Genomic DNA, 18,500 nt, shown 5'->3' on the forward strand with positions numbered 1-18,500 from the left:
GCCTTTCCTGTCGCTCTCATACTTTCAAAGTAAGAATAGGATTGATCTTAAGATATTATGTTAAACAAGCCTGAGAAACAGAGCAAAATGATTCAATTTTGGACACAAGATTTGTACAAAAATACTACAAACTGTGGTTAGGAACTGCAGGAGGAAGGCTGGGTTTGTGGGTTTGATGTGTCAGTCTAAATGTAAAGCTGATCAGCTTATCTGAGTGCTGCTGGTTATGTGAGGAAGGCTCCTGAATGGATGGGAGATTCATCACTATTTCCAGAGGAAAATTATTTCCAAACACAGTCAGGAGTGTGTATGTATGTATGTGTGTGTGTGTGTGTGTGTGTGGGGGGGGGGCGTCTCTGTGTACAGTGAGTTCTTTTGTATGTGCCAACATACCATGTAGTGTATTACTGTCTGAGTGTATTAAATTTCCCCTTGAGAGACTTATGCAGCTCTGTGCACACCTAAGACAAACATTCTAGACAAACATTGTAAATAACAAATGTACCAGCACTCTCTCCACCGCTGCTCTCAGGAGGCCTGTGGACGGTAGATGATGACCACAAGGAGGGTCATAAGAAACTCATAATGGCTACTGTATTAATCATTTCACAGCAGTAGTGTCTTCACTGTGCCCTCATCCACGGTTTGGACTGTTATCTGCCACTACAATCACACAGTGCTCTGTGGTCAAAGTCCTGCATTGTTTTCTCTCTGTCCAGACTCCGGCTCCTTACAGGATGCCACCCGTGGCTCGGTGGGTAGAGAAATGAACGGAGCAGGCCCCGTGGTTTTTTGTGGGAGTTAGTTAAGCTAGGCCAAGTCGAGCTACTGTAGCCGTTGCAGAGAGAACATGAGCTGGTGGAGCTGCCAGCTGTCAGAGAGTGCCTGGGAGGAGGTGGAGAGGGAGGACGTGAAGCGCGGCAGGGCCAGCGCGGCTGACGTGTTTCTTGTGCCACCACTGACGCAGGAAGGAGTCTGGAGTGTGCCCGTGTTCTGGCTGCTGGGAGGGGGGTCGAGGCAAAGGGAGGTGCTAACAGGAGGCAAGTTATGGGGAGTCCAATCTGCCATTTAGAGCTAATCAGTGTGGGGTGAGATTTAGTGAGGGGGGCTGGTTTGTGTCAGAGACTGTGATGATGTGTGAGTGTGTGTCTGTGTGTGTGTGTGTCTTTCCAGTCCCCCCTTCGGCAGCTCACCAGAGCGTAAAAATACTGTTTTTATTTGGTGTTTCTGATAGTATCCTGAGGGTAAAGCCCAGATGGTGTGTTCCACTGCAGCAGGCTGGGGAGGCACAGGTGGACCTGCAGGAGTTTACCTGTGTCTGTTGTCTCTCTCTCTTTTTCGCTCGCTCTTTATTTTCTCTCCTTTTTTCTCTCTCTCGCTGTCCTCTCTCCTCTTTCTTTCCCCATCTCTCTCTTTTTCCCCCTATCTTTCTTTCTCAGTCTCTCTATTTGCTCTTCATCACTCACTCTCTCACACACCCACCATGCTGGCTGCCAGAACTGCCCCAGTCACACACTCTTCTGTGCGGTATCAAAGTCTCCTCTTGTCCCTAGCCAACTGAGAAAAGCAGCAGTGGGCGTGGGTGTGTGTTGGGTTTGTGTGTGTCGATCTACCTTACTCTGTTTTCTGTCTGTATGACTGTGTGTGTCACACTATGTCTAAACTGGCTAAATCCAGCGTTGCAGCTGGAGTCTCAGGGGCCAAAGCTCAAAGCAAAGTGATAAGGAGAGACCATCCCCTCACCCTGGCAACCGCTCAGACTGGAACCATCATGCTCGCCATGCAGGGAGAGAGGGATGGAGCTGGGAGGGGCGGAGAAAGATCTCAGTTCTTGTTCACCATTTCCCTCATCCAGACACAGCTCACCTCACAGTCAGCTCATCATTATCCTAACAGCTGCCTCCCTGTCCAACAGAAGAGGTGGCCCAGAAAGAGAGAGAGATACAGACAGAGAGAAAGAAAGAGCGAGAGAAGAGAGATAAGGAGGTAGAGAAAGGGGCAATGAGAGAAACTAAGAGAATACAAAAGGATGACAGAGACAAAGACACAGAAAGCATGAGAAGAGATGCAGAGAAGCTAAGAAAAAGAGAGCAAGTGAGTGAAAAAATGAGAGAGAAAAACAAAGAGAGAGAGAGGGCCAAGAAAAAATAACATATATATCAATAAGCTGTGTATTATCAAGCAGCAGTGTTGATGGTATAAATGTGACTCAGACCCCCAGACTTGCGGGGAAGCTTCATTTGGTAAAGATTGAATTTGCAGTTAACAGACAAACACAGGCCACACCTAACTGCATGTGTTCCCAAACATCAGACTCACCGTCCACCGCCGTGTTCTAACAAGTCTCATCCTCACAACGCCGCAACGACACGAAACACCATTGATTTTCAGACAGCGCCTTTTGACATTTAATTAGAGGAGAGACGAGGAGTGTGTGTACCTGTGTGTGTGTGTGTGTGTGTGATAGATGAAGAGAGAGCGACACACAGTTTTGCCTTCGCTCTTGTGGCCGGCGGTGAGGGGCATTCATTTCCTGTGTGTAAATATAAATAACTCCACAAGATGAGAAAGCCCTGGAGGAGAGTCTGGAGTGAAACACTCATTTATGGAAGAGAGCTACCTGTAGCTTTGTTGTGTGTAAAAACGTAATGGCCTGGGTGCACACGTACACACACACACACACACTGGGAAAGGTACTGGAAGCCCTCTGTATCGTTTTTTCTGCTCTTGTATAAGGTTCTGTATCTGTCATACCGTCATAAGGACACCAAGGACTCAGTCACCTGTTACAATGAAAATGGTAGCAGTGTGAAGCATTGTGTGTGTATGTGTGTGTGTGTGTTTGTGAGAGTGAGTCATAACCTTCAGCATAGGCCTTGCGGATGGATAGATGTGGAGGCGGTAATGCAAAGAGAATACCCTTTCCTCCTAAGCTTTTCCCCCTTCTGTGCATGCACTGTAAACACACACACACACTCTTTACTATATGAGCAGTCTCGACTGAAGTGTCGGTAAGAAAGTAATATTCCACTCTGAGCTGTGGAAGGGCTGCCCACCTGTCCGAGAATACCTGCTGCTGTTGGACAAACACAGAATTGAGACAAGAGAGAGATGACCCAGGAGCAAACCGGAGTGGAGAGAACAACAGATCAAATTCCTGAGAACATTTTACAATATTTTGCAAGAAGAGAAAACAGAGCAAAGAGATAAAGTGAGTAAGTGTGTGAGGGAGAGATAGTGTGTCTGAGTGACACATGGAGAGAGAGAATGTTTTTTGAGTGAAAGATCAAGAGAGTGTGTGTGTGTGAGAGAGTTAAAGATAGAGGGAGGGGAAGGTAAAAAGAGAGGTGAGAGAGAATGAGAAAGAGGGAGAGCTCGAGTGAGAGAAAAAGAGAGAGGGAGAGAGCATGATTATCCCTGGGCTCCTGTGCTGAAGCAATAAGCTGTTGAGCAGAGTGAGGCTCCTGAGCTCTCCCCAATAAAACAGGTGATAGTGCATTCATAATTAAACATGCCATTGTGTTATTGCCCCCCTCGCTCTCTCTGGCAGGTCTTAAATATTCACCTGCTGCCTCAGGTGCCCAACAGGAACCATTCACTTCTATTGTTCCTATTCCCAGTGTTTCCCAAAATATGTATGTGCGTATATCTATAATAATGTATTTGTTAATGTATTGGTGTGCCTGACAATTTGTGTGTGTGTGTGCAGTATGTGTATGTATACACAAACAGTGTTCAGGGGGTATGCACTCAAGGTCCTTTACTGTGAACTCCAGATCAGCACAAAATCCTGATGACTATCATGGCACATTAACTATGAATGAGCAGGAGAGAGGGTACCTGGCAGCTTTGTTTGCGGTAATGGGCCTGGGGGGGGGGGGGGGGGGGGGTGCCCTGTGAGAGAGAGGTTGGAAAAGGAGGGCGGTTGGGGGGGGCTCAGTAGTACTTCGACCAGAACAGCCCTAGCTTTGGTTCTCAATGACCCATCATGGGAGTCAGAGGGCCACTTGTAATTCCCACGGCGTAGCTAATAACGACAGTCAACGGTGTGATTATGAACATGTGCTAATTTAGCGTTGTGCTATCCCTGAAGCAACCAAGTTCATTTCACTTGTCTGTGAACTTCATTCAAACCTGAGGGCCCCTGTGTAAACACTCACATCCAAGAGAGCATGTGTGGCTGCTCTGATACCTAAAACTCCCTACCCCCGGCCACTAGTGCTAGCACCCTAACTATTAGCACCTAGTTATTTGCTTGATGCTTGACTGATATTAGCAAACTAATTGTGATAGCTAAACAGGTGGCCTACGGTATGGAAAAACAATGAAGCAGTGCTTGGTTTGACTCAGCGCAACACTGCTACAAGTGGAGAGATCCAGCAAAGAGAAGGACAGAGATTGAAGGTTGGTGTGACCCTGAGGAGAGGATGGAGGAGGGCTCTGGACCCTCCCAGGTCAGAGAGCCAGGTGGTCCATCATAGACATAGGCTTAGACTGGGAGAAAGAGGAAGGAAGAGATAAAGAGACAGAGAGAGACAGAGAGACAGAGAGAATGACACAGAAGAGAGAGGAGAGAGGAAATGTATGAGGAGAGACAGATGGTCAGGGAAAGAGGATGAGGAATGAGAGAAAGATGAAAAAAGAGGGTATAAAAAGAAAGAAAGGAGAGAGAGAGATACAGAGTGGTCTGGGGAGGCCTGAGGAGAACGTTCATTAAATAATGATGGGCTTTATTGATTAAGGGCAGCATAAGAACAGTGAGAATGATGCCTGAAAACAGAATGTTTGTGTGTGTGTGTGTGTGTAGGAGTGTTCCTACTGTATATAGACCTCCTTAAATGCTGGAAGAATACCATAAAGCTAAGTCTTAGAGTGTTTTTGTGTTCAAAGTGTGAATTGTTTATATTTCATTAGCAGACAAACACACGCACATGCACACACATTCTTCCACAGTGCTCTCTAATGGAGGGAGATGTTAGCGAGCTGTCACACTTGTCACCTTAAGACACAACCCAGCATAGGCCAGACAACTGGTTGTCACTCTGATCACTGCACTAACAAAAGGAACATCGTTGACAGCTTAAAACACACACATACGCACGCAAACACACACGCACACACAAACTCTTCCTCCTACTAAATCACACACACACATACACGCACACAAACACACTCTCTCTCCCTACCACTAAATCGCACTCACAAACATACACACACACACACACAAACTCTTCCTCCTACTAAATCACACACACACATACACGCACACAAACACACTCTCTCTCCCTACCACTAAATCACATTCACAAACATACACACACACACAAACTCTTCCTCCTACTAAATCACACAAACACACACTAACACACACCGCACACTCACCAGGTGACAGTCCTGGCTCAAAGTCACCCCCGTCTCTGTCAGTGTGGTCTCAGCAGTGAGGAGGAGACTTTATGGAGACATCTGTCGGCTGTTTCATTAGACAGCACTCACACCACATCATGGGGATATATTAGGACTGACCGTCAAGGCCGCTGTCCCCAGGCAGAGACACTGCTGCGAAGCAGTCAGGCAGACGCAGGAAAGGAGGCACAGAGAAGGACAGGCCAGTAACCAGGGGAGCAGGTCTGGAAGTAAAACACTTTGCTTAGAGGTTAATGATGTCAGACAGTGTGGAGTTTTGGGTTGCTTTACAGACTGTAGCTCGCTGGAGTTCAAAGCTTCAAGAGTGGTTTCAGTAATCTGTGTGTCTGTGTGTCTGTGTGTGTGTGTCTGTGTCTGTGTGTGTGTCTGTGTGTGTGTGTGTGTGTGTGTGTGTCTGTGTGTGTGTGTCTGTGTCTGTGTGTGTGTGTCTGTGTGTGTGTCTGTGTGTGTGTGTCTGTGTGTGTGTGTCTGTGTGTGTGTCTGTGTGTGTGTGTCTGTGTGTGTGTGTGTGTGTGTGTGTGTGTGTGTGTCTGTGTGTGTGGTAGCCATATGTATGCTGTCTCCAGAGGTGAAAGTGGGGATTTGGAAATGAGAGTCAATGATTGTGGTGTGTTTTTCTGTATGTGTGTATTTGTATGTGTGTGTGTTTGTATGTGTGTGTCTACACAAAGAAGTGATTTGTGTCACAGTCACATAAATGAATGTATCCCCTAAGGCAGAGTGAGCTAAATGCTAGCTGTCACTCTGTGTTTGCAGATCAGGGAGCTACAGCTAGCGCTAGTGCCCGTTTCTGTCGCCCGAATCCGTCCCTGGAGAGCGCGAGGACCAGCACACATGATTAATAAAGAGATAATGAGTTTGATTTGTCACACACACTCCGCGGCGCTGCCACCTCCCGCCCCACCCTCAGTGCTCTCCCCCGCGGCTTCTCCACCGAAACCTCAAACAAACAACCAACCCAAACATGCTAACAGGAGAAGTGCTCAAAAACCAACAAAGAGTCACTTCAGATATCGGGGACTACCACCTGTGCTGACGGCAGCAGGATCAAGAGCTCCTCAGTCTTCCGCCTGTCAGCTGGCGTTAGCCGTCGAATTCATCAAACACGTCAACAGCAGGCAGGCAACAACAACCAAGGGAAGTAGACACAAGGAAACATGGGGTGCGTGTGGTGTGCACGTGTCTGTGGGCGTGCGTGCATGTGTCTCCTCGCCCTCTGCCTTTCGTCGTCCAGACAATTACTGGGTCCATGATTTGTAGGCGTCACACTGAATGGTAACACACTTGATAACTTACTGGATGCATTTGTGCACCCTTCATAGCAGAATCCATCAGGGATGAACCACATCATAGTGGCTGTCTACTCTCTACCCAATCCATCTTTCTCTATCTTCTTGTCTCATCATGGGCATCAATCCTACATGCCAGATATTATATGTTCTACTGTAAGGCCTAGAGGGAAACTCCAGATATCGGCCGTGTTCGCATTCTCTAGAGATGCAGCCTTCCCTTCCTTGAAGACATTTAGTCTTAGATATTAGTTTGGGTGCAGCTGATTTCATACTATCAACTGATAGTATGAAATCACGTCAGACCGTGTGTTATCTCCAGGAGGGGAAGGGGGTAGGCTGGAGTTGGAAGGATTCGGGCCGTGATTTTCTCAGATAGCCGTGCAGCATGGCTGATTGGGCTTTCATGTTCTCTCTGCAGATTGCTCCTAATTCTGTTACTACAACCCTGTGGCTACCCTGTAGCAGAGATCTAAGGTAGTGAGTGTGTTGAGGGGAGGGTGGTGAGGCTGGTGAGGGTGGTGAGGGGAGGGTGGTGAGGGGAGGGTGGTGAGGGGAGGGTAGTGAGGGTAGTGAGGGTGGTGAGGGTGGTGAGGGTGGTGAGGGTGGTGAGGGGAGGGTGGTGAGGGGAGGGTAGTGAGGGTAGTGAGGGTAGTGAGGGTGGTGAGGGTGATGAGGGTGGTGAGGGTAGTGAGGGTGGTGAGGGTAGTGAGGGTGGTGAGGGTGGTGAGGGGAGGGTAGTGAGGGTAGTGAGGGTGGTGAGGGTGGTGAGGGTGATGAGGGTGGTGAGGGTAGTGAGGGTGGTGAGGGTGGTGAGGGGAGGGTAGTGAGGGTGGTGAGGGTGATGAGGGTGGTGAGGGTAGTGAAGGTGGTGAGGGTGGTGAGGGTGATGAGGGTAGTGATGGTGGTGAGGGTGGTGAGGGGAGGGTGGTGAGGGTAGTGAGGGGAGGGTAGTGAGGGTGATGAGGGTGGTGAGGGTAGTGAGGGTGGTGAGGGTGGTGAGGGTAGTGAGGGTGGTGAGGGTGGTGAGGGGAGGGTGGTGAGGGTGGTGAGGGGAGGGTAGTGAGGGTAGTGAGGGTGGTGAGGGGAGGGTGGTGAGGGTGGTGAGGGTAGTGAGGGTAGTGAGGGTGGTGAGGGGAGGGTGGTGAGGGTGGTGAGGGGAGGGTAGTGAGGGTAGTGAGGGTGGTGAGGGGAGGGTGGTGAGGGTGGTGAGGGGAGGGTAGTGAGGGTAGTGAGGGTAGTGAGGGTGATGAGGGTGGTGAGGATAGTGAGGGTGGAGAGGAAATCCAGGTTTTAATCATCATGCTTCATTTGTCAGTGATTCATATCAAAATGCTTACTCCTGATTGAGTGTTAATGTGTTTTTACAGAGAGCACACACATTCAATCACATACACACCCACACTCACACCCACACTCACACACACAGTAATATACAGTGGCTGCCCACTTCCTTGACCTAGTTTGGAGCCTCTCATCCATAATACATCACAAGTTTATTAACATGTTGGAGTTTGATCTCTAAACCAGCTGTCTGTGTGTGTGTTTGTGTGTGTTTGTTAGAGAGTGTGTTAAAGAGAGAGCGAGAGAGAGAGAGAGAGAGAGAGAGAGAGAGAGAGAGAGAGAGAGAGAGAGAGAGAGAGAGAAAGAGAGTGTGTGTGTGTGTGGTTCATCTAATCACAGCTCAAGGGGCTGCAGAAAAGAGGCTGCAAAACAGATTATTACTGAATCTCACCCCAGGTAACAGTCTGAGTTTCACAGCACACACACCTGTACGCACACAAACCTGTACGCACACACCCCTTTACGCACACACAGCCAAATGCATGTGCTGCAACCACATACACCTTTTCACACACATGAACACAACACACAAATTAATGACAAAACTAACCATTACTGTGTGATCCCATGCCCTGTGACTTCTAATTTAGCTGAAGCATAGGATTTAAAGCATTTATGTGGGAACCCCCCAAATCATAGCTGTCAACAGCAACCTACAGCGAGTAGGCGACTAAAACAGCGACTAAAACACATTCGAAGCTGGACGCCAGTCCAGGGTTCGAATTACGGGGGCTTGGGCCCCTAATTAAGACTTAGACCGCCCCCCAAAAGGGGGAAAAACAACAGGTCGGTGGGGTCGATACATTTATATTTCGTTCTTACCTGTAATCATAAATATTACTTTATGCCATGGAGAAGAAGTTGATGATTGTCATTGTATAATTCGCACTCTGTGCCAGTCCACAAGAACATTTCTGCTGCTGGTGTTAAATGCGATACCTTTCCTAAATGTATTCATAAAGTCTTACGTTTTTTATTAAGTTTCAGTTGTAAGTTAAGGTGTAATTTGTCAGAATCCATCTACATAATGATATTAACAAATGACCTCCCACAGGGAAATTTGTGAGGAGCCAGGCTTATTTAGTGGTCTTAAATCAACTGTGTGTCTGGCTGTGCTGTGTGCTGCTGTAGCACTATACTGCATCCCTGCCAGACACCCTGAGAGAGAGAGTCTGGCCAACGTCAGCCTTGGACGCCATGTTGCTACCTGCTAGCTACCTGTGGACATTCACTTCATCCATTTACAAGATGCTGCGATGGGAAGCCAATGCTTTCACTTGTTTCAGGACACAGTGCTTGAAAATGGCTTTTGGGGGAAGGCAATGTTGATTGAGTTGTTTTGGGGATAGTGGTGAGATATAGTGCATGGTAGGATAACATTTCTCTCTCTCTCTCTCCCTCTCTCTCTCTCTCTCTCTCTCTCCCTCTATCTCTCTCTCTCTCTCTCTCTCTCTCTGTGTTTTAGACAGCTTGGCAGCTCCTGTCAATGTGACCATCAGGGATCTGAAGGGCAACACTGCCGTGGTGACATGGGACATCCCCGAGGGGGACCCAGTCATCGGCTTCGCCATCACACAGCAGGTAGGCGCACACGCATCAACGCATGCACCATACACACACACACAAACAAACACACACACACATACTGTAGACATGCTTACGGGCAATTCATTAGTAGCTGTCATCAGCTGTTACCCATCATCTCCCTGCCGAATCCCTTTGCTGGCGCTTGCTTGTGTCACGGAAAGTGTCACAGGAAGTTGTGTTGCCAGGAGGTTGCCGGCGGAACACCCGTTTCCGCGGCAACAGCAAAAGGTGATGACAGCCGTGTACAGGGGGAAAGTGATTTTATTTCCTTCCGACAGAAAGACACGTTGTGTTGCTGTCCTAACAGAGTACATTGAATTGTCCCAGAAACAGATCCACGCACACTCACAGTGACACGCACACTCACAGATCCACGCACACTCACAGTGACACACACACTCACAGATCCACGCACACTCACAGATCCACTCACAGATCCACACACACTCACAGTGACACGCACACTCACAGATTCACGCACACTCACAGATCCACGCACACTCACAGTGACACGCACACTCACAGATCCACGCACACTCAGTGACACACACACTCACAGATCCACGCACACTCACAGATCCACTCACAGATCCACACACACTCACAGTGACACGCACACTCACAGATCCACGCACACTCACAGATCCACGCACACTCACAGTGACACGCACACTCACAGTGACACGCACACTCACAGATCCACGCACACTCACAGATCCACGCACACTCACAGTGACACGCACACTCACAGATCCACGCACACTCACAGATCCACGCACACTCACAGTGACACGCACACTCACAGATCCACGCACACTCACAGATCCACGCACACTCACAGATCCACGCACACTCACAGTGACACGCACACTCACAGTGACACGCACACTTTGTGGTCCTACGACGTGATACAGGTTGGCAGGTGTTGTGCAGGCGTGACGGTCAGTGTGGAACACCTGTCCAGTGTTTGACCTTTCTACCAGGACACAAAGTAGTTGTGCTTACCATCCATATTGTCTGTGAACTGTTTAGACTAACAGGTTCGATCAAAGATAATCTATCAATACATCTATAAAATAGATTTCCAGAAACAGCCCAAGGGGGCATCTGTGTTGCTGATTCCTCCTTTCTCTCTTCAAAACAGAAGAAGGACGTGCGCATGCTGCGCTTCATCCAGGAAGTCAACACCACCACGCGCTCCTGTGCATTATGGGACTTGGAGGAGGAGACCGATTACATTGTGCACGTGCAGTCCATCAGCATGAGTGGGCCCAGTCCACTCAGCGAACCCCTGCGCTTCCGCACGCCCAAGGAGGCCGAGACTCTGGCCTCCAAGAGTAAAGGTAACACATTAGAGAAAGACACACACACAGAGACACACACACACACAGACACACACACACACACACGCACACAAAGACATTTACAGTGTACAGTGCATCTTAAAATGTACACGCAATGATAAATTGAGAAACAGACAACTGATAGAAATTCACACACAAACTATTGACAGTAAGTACTACAGTCTATACATACTATAATGTATACTGAAAATATACAGTATACTGTAAATACACATACACACACAGAAAATCTCTATTTTCACTCTTGAAGTACGGCATACTGCTGTACTGTTGACAACTATTGACTGATTTTGTCTAGGGCCGTAAAAATCAATGGAGACACAGGGCGTGAAATTAAGTTTCACAACAGAATCATGAATAAAATACCTTTGGGGTACACTTCATGGTGGGTTGATATCCCTGCTGTCCTCATACCCCCTCCCCCCCTGCCCCTCCCCCTGCCCCTGCCCTCACCTCTTGCTTGATCGCCTGTCAGCTGAGAGCTGAGGGTACATATCTGTCAGCGTTGGGATGAGATATTCAGGCCTGCAGCAAGGATGCTAAATCAATCTGGTTTTGGCACGCTCCCCACTGTAACCCCTTCACTTGCTCCAGAACATTCCCTCTCTCTTTCTTTCTTTTTATCCCTCTTTGTCTTTCTCTCTCATTATCTCTCTCTCACCACATGGTCTGCTGGTAGTCTGGGAACACAGTAAACTGCTTAGCTGCTGTGGAGGGTGAGTTTAGGACAGACAGACAAACAGGCAGATAGTCAGACATACGAATAGGCAGATATAGGCAGAGACCGACAGACAGACAGGCAGCGAGGCAGGCAGCCAGAAACAGCCAGGCAGACAGACAGGCAGCCAGACACAGCCAGGCAGACAGGCAGACAGCCAGACAGGCAGCCAGACAGACAGACAGACAGGCAGGCAGCCAGCCAGACAGACAGGCAGGCAGGCAGCCAGACAGGCAGCCAGACAGGCAGCCAGACAGGCAGCCAGACACAGCCAGGCAGACAGCCAGACAGGCAGCCAGACACACAGGCAGCCAGACAGGCAGAGAGACACAGCCAGGCAGACAGCCAGACAGGCAGCCAGACACACAGGCTCACTTGTATTACTTTCAAGTTGGTTCAAGGTAAATAAACGTCCTCCAGACAACCCCATCAGGCTATGTAGACAACAGTAGCACTGTAAGCTCACAAAATCAAAAACAATAGAATAAATGCACCTGTCTGGATAGTATTACTAGCTGGGAACACAGAATTATAGTGTGCAGACAACAGCCTTCACCCTTGGCTCAGCTTCCAGACCCAGATGCCAGCATCATCAATGGGAGGATGAGACATTTCCCTCCCCATGAGAGAGATACAGAGTAAGAGAGAGAGAGTGAGAGAGAGAGAATGTGTGTGTGTGAGAGAGACAGAGAGAGAGCATGTTAAAGAGAGTAAAAGAGAGAGAGAGCATGTTAGAGAGAGTGAGAGAGTAAGAGATGGCTGTGCTGAGATCAGATTACTTGTGTGTGTCTGAGACAAGTGTTTGTTTCCTCGTGTTGGGCAGGCCATGATAGATGGCTGCAGTAGCCATGCATGACTCAGCTCCAGTCACCCCATTCTACAGCCCTCACATTCCTCTCTCTCCACCTCCTCTCCCTCTCTACCCCTCCTCTCCCTCTCTGCGTCTTCTTTCCTGCTCCCTACCTCCTCTCTCTCTCTACCTGCCCTCCTCTCCCTCCTCGCTTTTCCTCCTCTCTGCCACGCTCCCTCTACCTTTATTCCCTGTCTACTTCCTCTCTCTACCTCCACTCACTCTCTACCTTTCTTCTCTTGTCTCTGTATTTCTCTGTGATTTCTGTACAGTCTTGGTTTCAGTCAAGTTGGATAGTTGAAGCTTGAAAGATGCCACAGCTGCAGGCCTCTCGAAGGGATTCAGATACATCCTAGCTCACTTGTCCCCATTCCCTCAAAACTCTGCATCTCTCTCACACACAAACACACATACAGCAGTGTAAGTGGGTGGCAGTGCTGTAGTGAAGACCACCTAAACCGAGACCAAGTCATGAACAAGACCAGAGTGTATCGAGACAAGACCAAGGCCAAGGCCGGGCCAAAACCAGACCACTCAAAACACACAAGCAGTAGGGTTTGATTAGGTAAAAAGTTTGATTTGATCTGTAACTGTGTACTTGAACTGCAAATCAGCAGTCTTAAAGTAGTGCCGTGTGCTTATGGCCCGGCAAAGAAGCCTTGTTTTTGAGTTCACGAGGATGTAACGTAACTGGCTCATTTTCACAAACAAAATCTGGCAAGCAACTGAAACTAGCATCCTGAAACATAAAGTATAACATTACATAGGAAGCTAATACTCGCTAAATATCTTTGTGTAAAGGGGGAAGAGATTTCTGAAGAGTTTTGGTACAGACACAGATTGCAAACATTAGGTAGAACTTTGCTAGTGTCCCTTAGGCTTAGCTTTCCTTTTTTTGTTTTCTTTCTAAATACCGGTAAAGGTTTGATGTAGGCCGAGTCCCAGCCTTCTCAGTGAGCATCTCTCAAGAATTTACACACGGCTATGTGTTTTCTTTTGAACGCTATTGGCCGGGTTTCCCAGATTCGTTAAGAACGCTCTTGGAACGCTCCTAAGAAGCTCTTAGCGTTAAGAGCTTCTTAACGAATCTGGGAAACCCGGCCATTGTAAACTCTTTGTGGTTCAGGTAACAAAATCTAATTATAGCTGATTTGGCCAACATCTTCAGACAGCCACTGTTTCACCTGTCTTCTTCATTTACAATTGGGGTGCGAGGGGTGATGAGTAGTTTCATATTAGAAATGAGTGAAGTTATTGGTTGCATTTGAAGCGTGACGTTTTACATCCAATAACAGTAATAATATTAACAAATAAATTAAACAATTGTGGTCTTGACCGGTCTTGAAATAAAATCCAGAGTCCATTTGTCCGAGACAAGACCGAGACCTTCAAAAAGTGGTCTCGAGACCAACACCGGTCTCGAGTACTACCACACTGGTGGGTGGTATGGCTGCTAGTGGAGCTGGGTTGGCCCATTGTGTTTGTTGGTGACAGGTAGCATGGGTGCTTTTCTGAAAAGGGAGAGGAAGATAAGCTAGCCTGCCTGCCCTGATTTGGATCTCTGTTCTGCTCCATATCACACTGAGTTTAGAGAGAGATGAGAAGTTAGAGAGGGGGAAGGAGAAAGAGAGAGACAGAAAGACGCAAAACAAGAGCAAGAGGGTAGTTTGAGAGACAGAGAGAGACAGAGAGAGAGAGACAGAGAGAGAGAGAGAGAGAGAGAGAGAGAGGGAGAGAGAGAGAGAGAGAGAGAGAGAGAGAGAGAGAGAGAGAGAGAGAGAGAGAGAGAGAGAGAAAGAAAGAAAGAAAGAAAGAAAGAAAGAAAGAAAGAAAGAAAGGAGAAAAGCAGAAGACAGGATAAAGATCCTCAGACAGAGACAGAAGAGATAAGACATTTATTCCTTTCTTTGTTCACAACGGGCCCAATCAGTTGCCAGATCAAAGACAGAGGGTGAGATGTTCAAAGAAAGTTTTTCTCCAAACAGACCATGACACAGACAAAATCTGACATGTCTCAGTGAGGGGGCAAGCCAGGAAGAAAGAGAGATGAGCGTGAACCAGAGGGAGGGGAAAAAAGAGAGAAAGGAAGCAGTGAGAAGGCTGATTGAGAGATCCTGTCAGAGTTCAAAACACAAACACAATCATTCTCCCTTGTCTGATTTCCTGGAGACAGATGCACGCATACACTTACACACACACACACACACACACACGCACACACACACTGATAAACACACATACACAGACATATACCTGTAGATACTTTTACACACAGCACATCACAAGTTATTCACATGGAAGGAAAAGGGAAAAACTAGTAACCAAACGTACAGTACTGTAAGTGGCTTTGTTTCTTAACCCCCTCGTGTTGTTTTCCTGCTGTTCTCTCTGAAAACTGTTGTTCAATGAATCTGATTGTCAAAAGGTTATTTGTCCACATAGGGAATCTGAACACACCAAATAAATGAGAAATGTGTACATTTTTATAAAATGTTGGGCTCTAAAATGTCATGTTAATGCTCTTGAGTTTCAATGTGTCCCTTTTCTCTCTGTTCTGTCTCTAAGTACGATTTCTTTGGGGGGTAGAACCCAAAAGAAACATATTAGACGCAAATACCAGTTATTAATCCCACCAACCATTAGTACAGGTACAGAGTGTCAACAATAGTGTAAATACAGTGACCTTTCACTAAAGAGCTGGTCAATGGTGTTTCTACGGTCAGTCCTTGCATGAGGCTATGCTGACTTTTCACCACCTCTCTCCACATGCAACCAGCTCCCCTTTCCCCTCAGGTGTCCACACCTCACCACGGTATTGGCCCCTGCATGTCAGTGACATTAATCTTGACCAATTAGCCTCAGGGAGGTTGGCCAGCAACAGTGTCAGGAGCCTACGGCTGGGTCCTCTTTGATTTGTTAATACCAAGGCACAGGGGCCAATCGATTGGCTGAATTGTTGAGCACTGAAGCCAGCCGAAGCGTGGACAGGCCCAGGCCCTTCAGAATGTCAGCCTGTGACTCCCTCTGTTTGGTCTACGCACACACGACAGCAGCGGCAGTTTGCTATGCCGAGATGAACTTTAGAAGGAAGCGACGGCCTGAATTCACAATAACAAAACCAAGAAAAGTTGTTTTCGCACAGCTCAGTTCATGTGCAGTGACTTTGTTCAAGGGAACACAGATACAGGCATTTATGTTTTACTATTCTCCTCACCCCCCACCCCCCCTTCTCTCTCAGAGAATCCAGGTTGGTTAGGCCCTGGACTTTAATATTCTCTTCATTCCCCTCTTCAAGCTCAGTCCTCCAACACCCACAGCCTTTCACACGGGCAGGCCCTAATTGGGGCATGTGCCTCCCTGCTCTGCTGTCACAAAACACTACTCTTCAGCGAGGACATCATTGAAGGAGGCTTGCTCATGGGATGTGGTCTCTCTCTCTCTCTCTCTCTCTCTCTCTCGGCCCTGCAGTATGGTAGAGCACGTCCCTCTCTCTTGGCCCTGCAGTATGGTAGAGCACGCCCCTCTCTTTTGGCCCTGCAGTATGGTAGAGCACGCCTGTCTGAAGCACACAGAGAGGCCCAGGCTGGGATCGGGGAGTGATGGAGAGATCATCTAGCTCAAGTGGGGTGAAAATGACAGAAATAGCATAGAGGGGGAGACATGATCCATCCAGATCCTGGAGCAAGAATCTGGCCAACTGTGCATCTTGTGCTTACAGTAGAAGTGGCTTAAACACTGAAATTCAGCCCTGTCAAAAATGTCCTTTATAAATGACAGTTTTTTCCTGGTATTCAGCAATACCTGATGTTTAGAGGGCTAAAGTAGTGGTCTGATCGGAACAGACATTAGACTGGGTGGAGGGTGGACCGGGTAAGTGGTTTGAATTCTTGTCAAAAGACAGCTCTAAGAGAGCCACTGTGGCAAATTACCTAAACAGTAATTCATGCATCCCTGCACACGCTACTAAAAATTATTTTGAACAGCACGTTGCCATGGTGATGAACTCACAGAGCTGCTCTTGTCCCGCCAGACGAAGTGACCATGGAGGAGGTGGGCCAGACCACTCAGCTGAGAGCGGGGGAGCTCATCATCATTGTGGTGGTGCTCATCATGTGGGCAGGTGAGGGATGGACTGTACCAAGGTCAGAATGCCACCCGTATCCACCTTGTTACCAGTTTAAACAGTAGAAATTAGCTGTTTGGGACTAAACATAGTTAGAAAGGCTACGCTAGCAGGGCAAGCTGTTTTTGTGTTTATGCAAACCACCCCAGTAAAGTGATTTAGCCAATCTCTCACTCTCTCTCCCATCCTCTCTCTCTCTCTCTCTCTCTCTCTGCCTGTCTCCTCCTCCTCATTCAGGTGTGATCGCCCTCTTCTGCCGTCAGTACGACATCATCAAAGACAACGAGCCCAACAACAACAAGGACAAAGCCAAGACGTCCTCAGAGTGCAGTACTCCCGAGCACCCAACAGGGGGGCTGTTGCGCAGTAAGGTATAACCCCACCCCTCCTCCTCCTCCTCCTCCTCCTCCTCCCCCTGGGCCCCCCCCCATCGATGCTGGGAAGGTGAATCGTCCCGGCGAACTTTTCGACTACATTTAGTCATTTTTTGTCATTTAGCAGACGCTCTTACCTCCATTCATCTGGGCTGTGTCAACTTTACTTTGATGATTCATTCCTGTTTTTCTGCATCAAGCCCAGCTTGTGTGAACGTGCTTCCTCGGAGACCACAGTCGGCTGTAATGTTAGAAATATACTGATGAGTCCCAGAACGTTCACGCAAAGCATGGCTTCATGTTCATGTGCTCTGATCAATCAGTCAGCCAGACTTCAGATCTTCAAATCAAACACTGCTTTTAACTCCACCGTTGAGAAACACACCGACACGCCCCCCCCCCCCTCCACACGCACACACAGATGCAAACATACATATACAAACTAGCCCTCTCCTCTCTTTTTCACACCAGACCTCTGTGAAAGACCATGGCTCCATTCTTTTCAGGCATTCCATGCTCATTACAGAACGACACCTTTTCCCAGTGTTCTAAGCTGCCCTCCATCTTTCTCACCCCTGCCGTTTCCTTCTCTCTGCACCCCAGGACGCCAGGAACCCCAGGAACAACAACAACAACAACAGGACGCCATCTGTCAACATCATCGAGGTGTGACACCCAGAGCACCAAACTCTAAAACTTTTTTTTGTAACTTTCAAAAACGGAGCGTATGCTCAAACAAAGCTAAGCTAAAGGCCCGCTTCATGCCCATCTGTTTGTCAGGATGAAGTTAGGACTGTGGGCATTGCTGCCACCTAACTGTGCCCACCACCAGTCCTTTGGCACAGTGCCCAGCTTGGAGCCTGGCACCCCAGACTGTCTGGTGCCTGGCAGAGGACAGGTGACAGTGTTGGAGAGACAGTGTCTGAGGTTTCTACCTGCCTGCATCCTCCACCAGCCTTATCACTGCCAGCAGGCTACAGGGGGAGTAAGGGCCACACAGGCCCAGCTGGAGTTGATGCAAGCTGGGGGGATACAGACAACCAGGGTCAGAGACCCTCTCTCTCAGCGTGTTAGCCATGAACAGGAACACGCCGCGAGGGGGTGTGCACGTGGTCGAGGCTGGAGCACTGATGACAGTTGTCTGTTTTAATGAACTCCCACCTGCTCCACCTCCGTCAGGACCACCACGACCTTGGTTCTATCCTCCTATCTTCCTCATCTGATCGATTTACTGTACAGCTTAGACTGGAAACTCGCCTTTCCACGTAGCTACTTGGGTCATGTTATAGCTGTCATGTACACTGTGGATATTGTGTTTTCACTGCCTGTCACTTTGTCGTACTATTTTTCTCTTTATCGCTCGCGGTTTGAGAAGGACAACCCTGAGGTAGTGTAGTTCTCTAACTGCAAAGGTATCCATTTTATAG

The 18,500-nt window shown here is 48.2% G+C and overlaps 1 protein-coding gene across 1 annotated transcript; it reads left to right on the forward strand.

Annotated features, from left to right (window-relative positions):
* The first annotated feature begins 850 nt into the window (after positions 1–850).
* fndc5a (fibronectin type III domain containing 5a) lies at positions 851–17,745 on the forward strand. Its single transcript, XM_067243308.1, has 6 exons — positions 851–1,040; positions 9,523–9,638; positions 10,789–10,987; positions 16,607–16,696; positions 16,937–17,070; positions 17,677–17,745. Exons 1-6 carry the CDS (start codon positions 851–853, stop codon positions 17,743–17,745), a joined length of 798 nt encoding a protein of 265 aa, XP_067099409.1.
* Positions 17,746–18,500: the final 755 nt, after the last annotated feature.

Source organism: Osmerus mordax, chromosome 9 (assembly GCF_038355195.1).
Source record: "Osmerus mordax isolate fOsmMor3 chromosome 9, fOsmMor3.pri, whole genome shotgun sequence".
In the NCBI taxonomy this organism is placed as follows: Eukaryota; Metazoa; Chordata; class Actinopteri; order Osmeriformes; family Osmeridae; genus Osmerus; species Osmerus mordax.

What these genes read in the sequence shown, in the direction of transcription:
- fndc5a (XM_067243308.1), top strand. Translation starts at nt 851, where the DNA reads ATGAGCTGGTGGAGCTGCCAGCTGTCAGAGAGTGCCTGGGAGGAGGTG. An exon ending in GCTTCGCCATCACACAGCAG is followed by an intron (nt 9,639 to 10,788) that starts GTAGGCGCACAC and finishes TCTTCAAAACAG; the next exon opens with AAGAAGGACGTGCGCATGCT. An exon ending in TCTGGCCTCCAAGAGTAAAG is followed by an intron (nt 10,988 to 16,606) that starts GTAACACATTAG and finishes TTGTCCCGCCAG; the next exon opens with ACGAAGTGACCATGGAGGAG.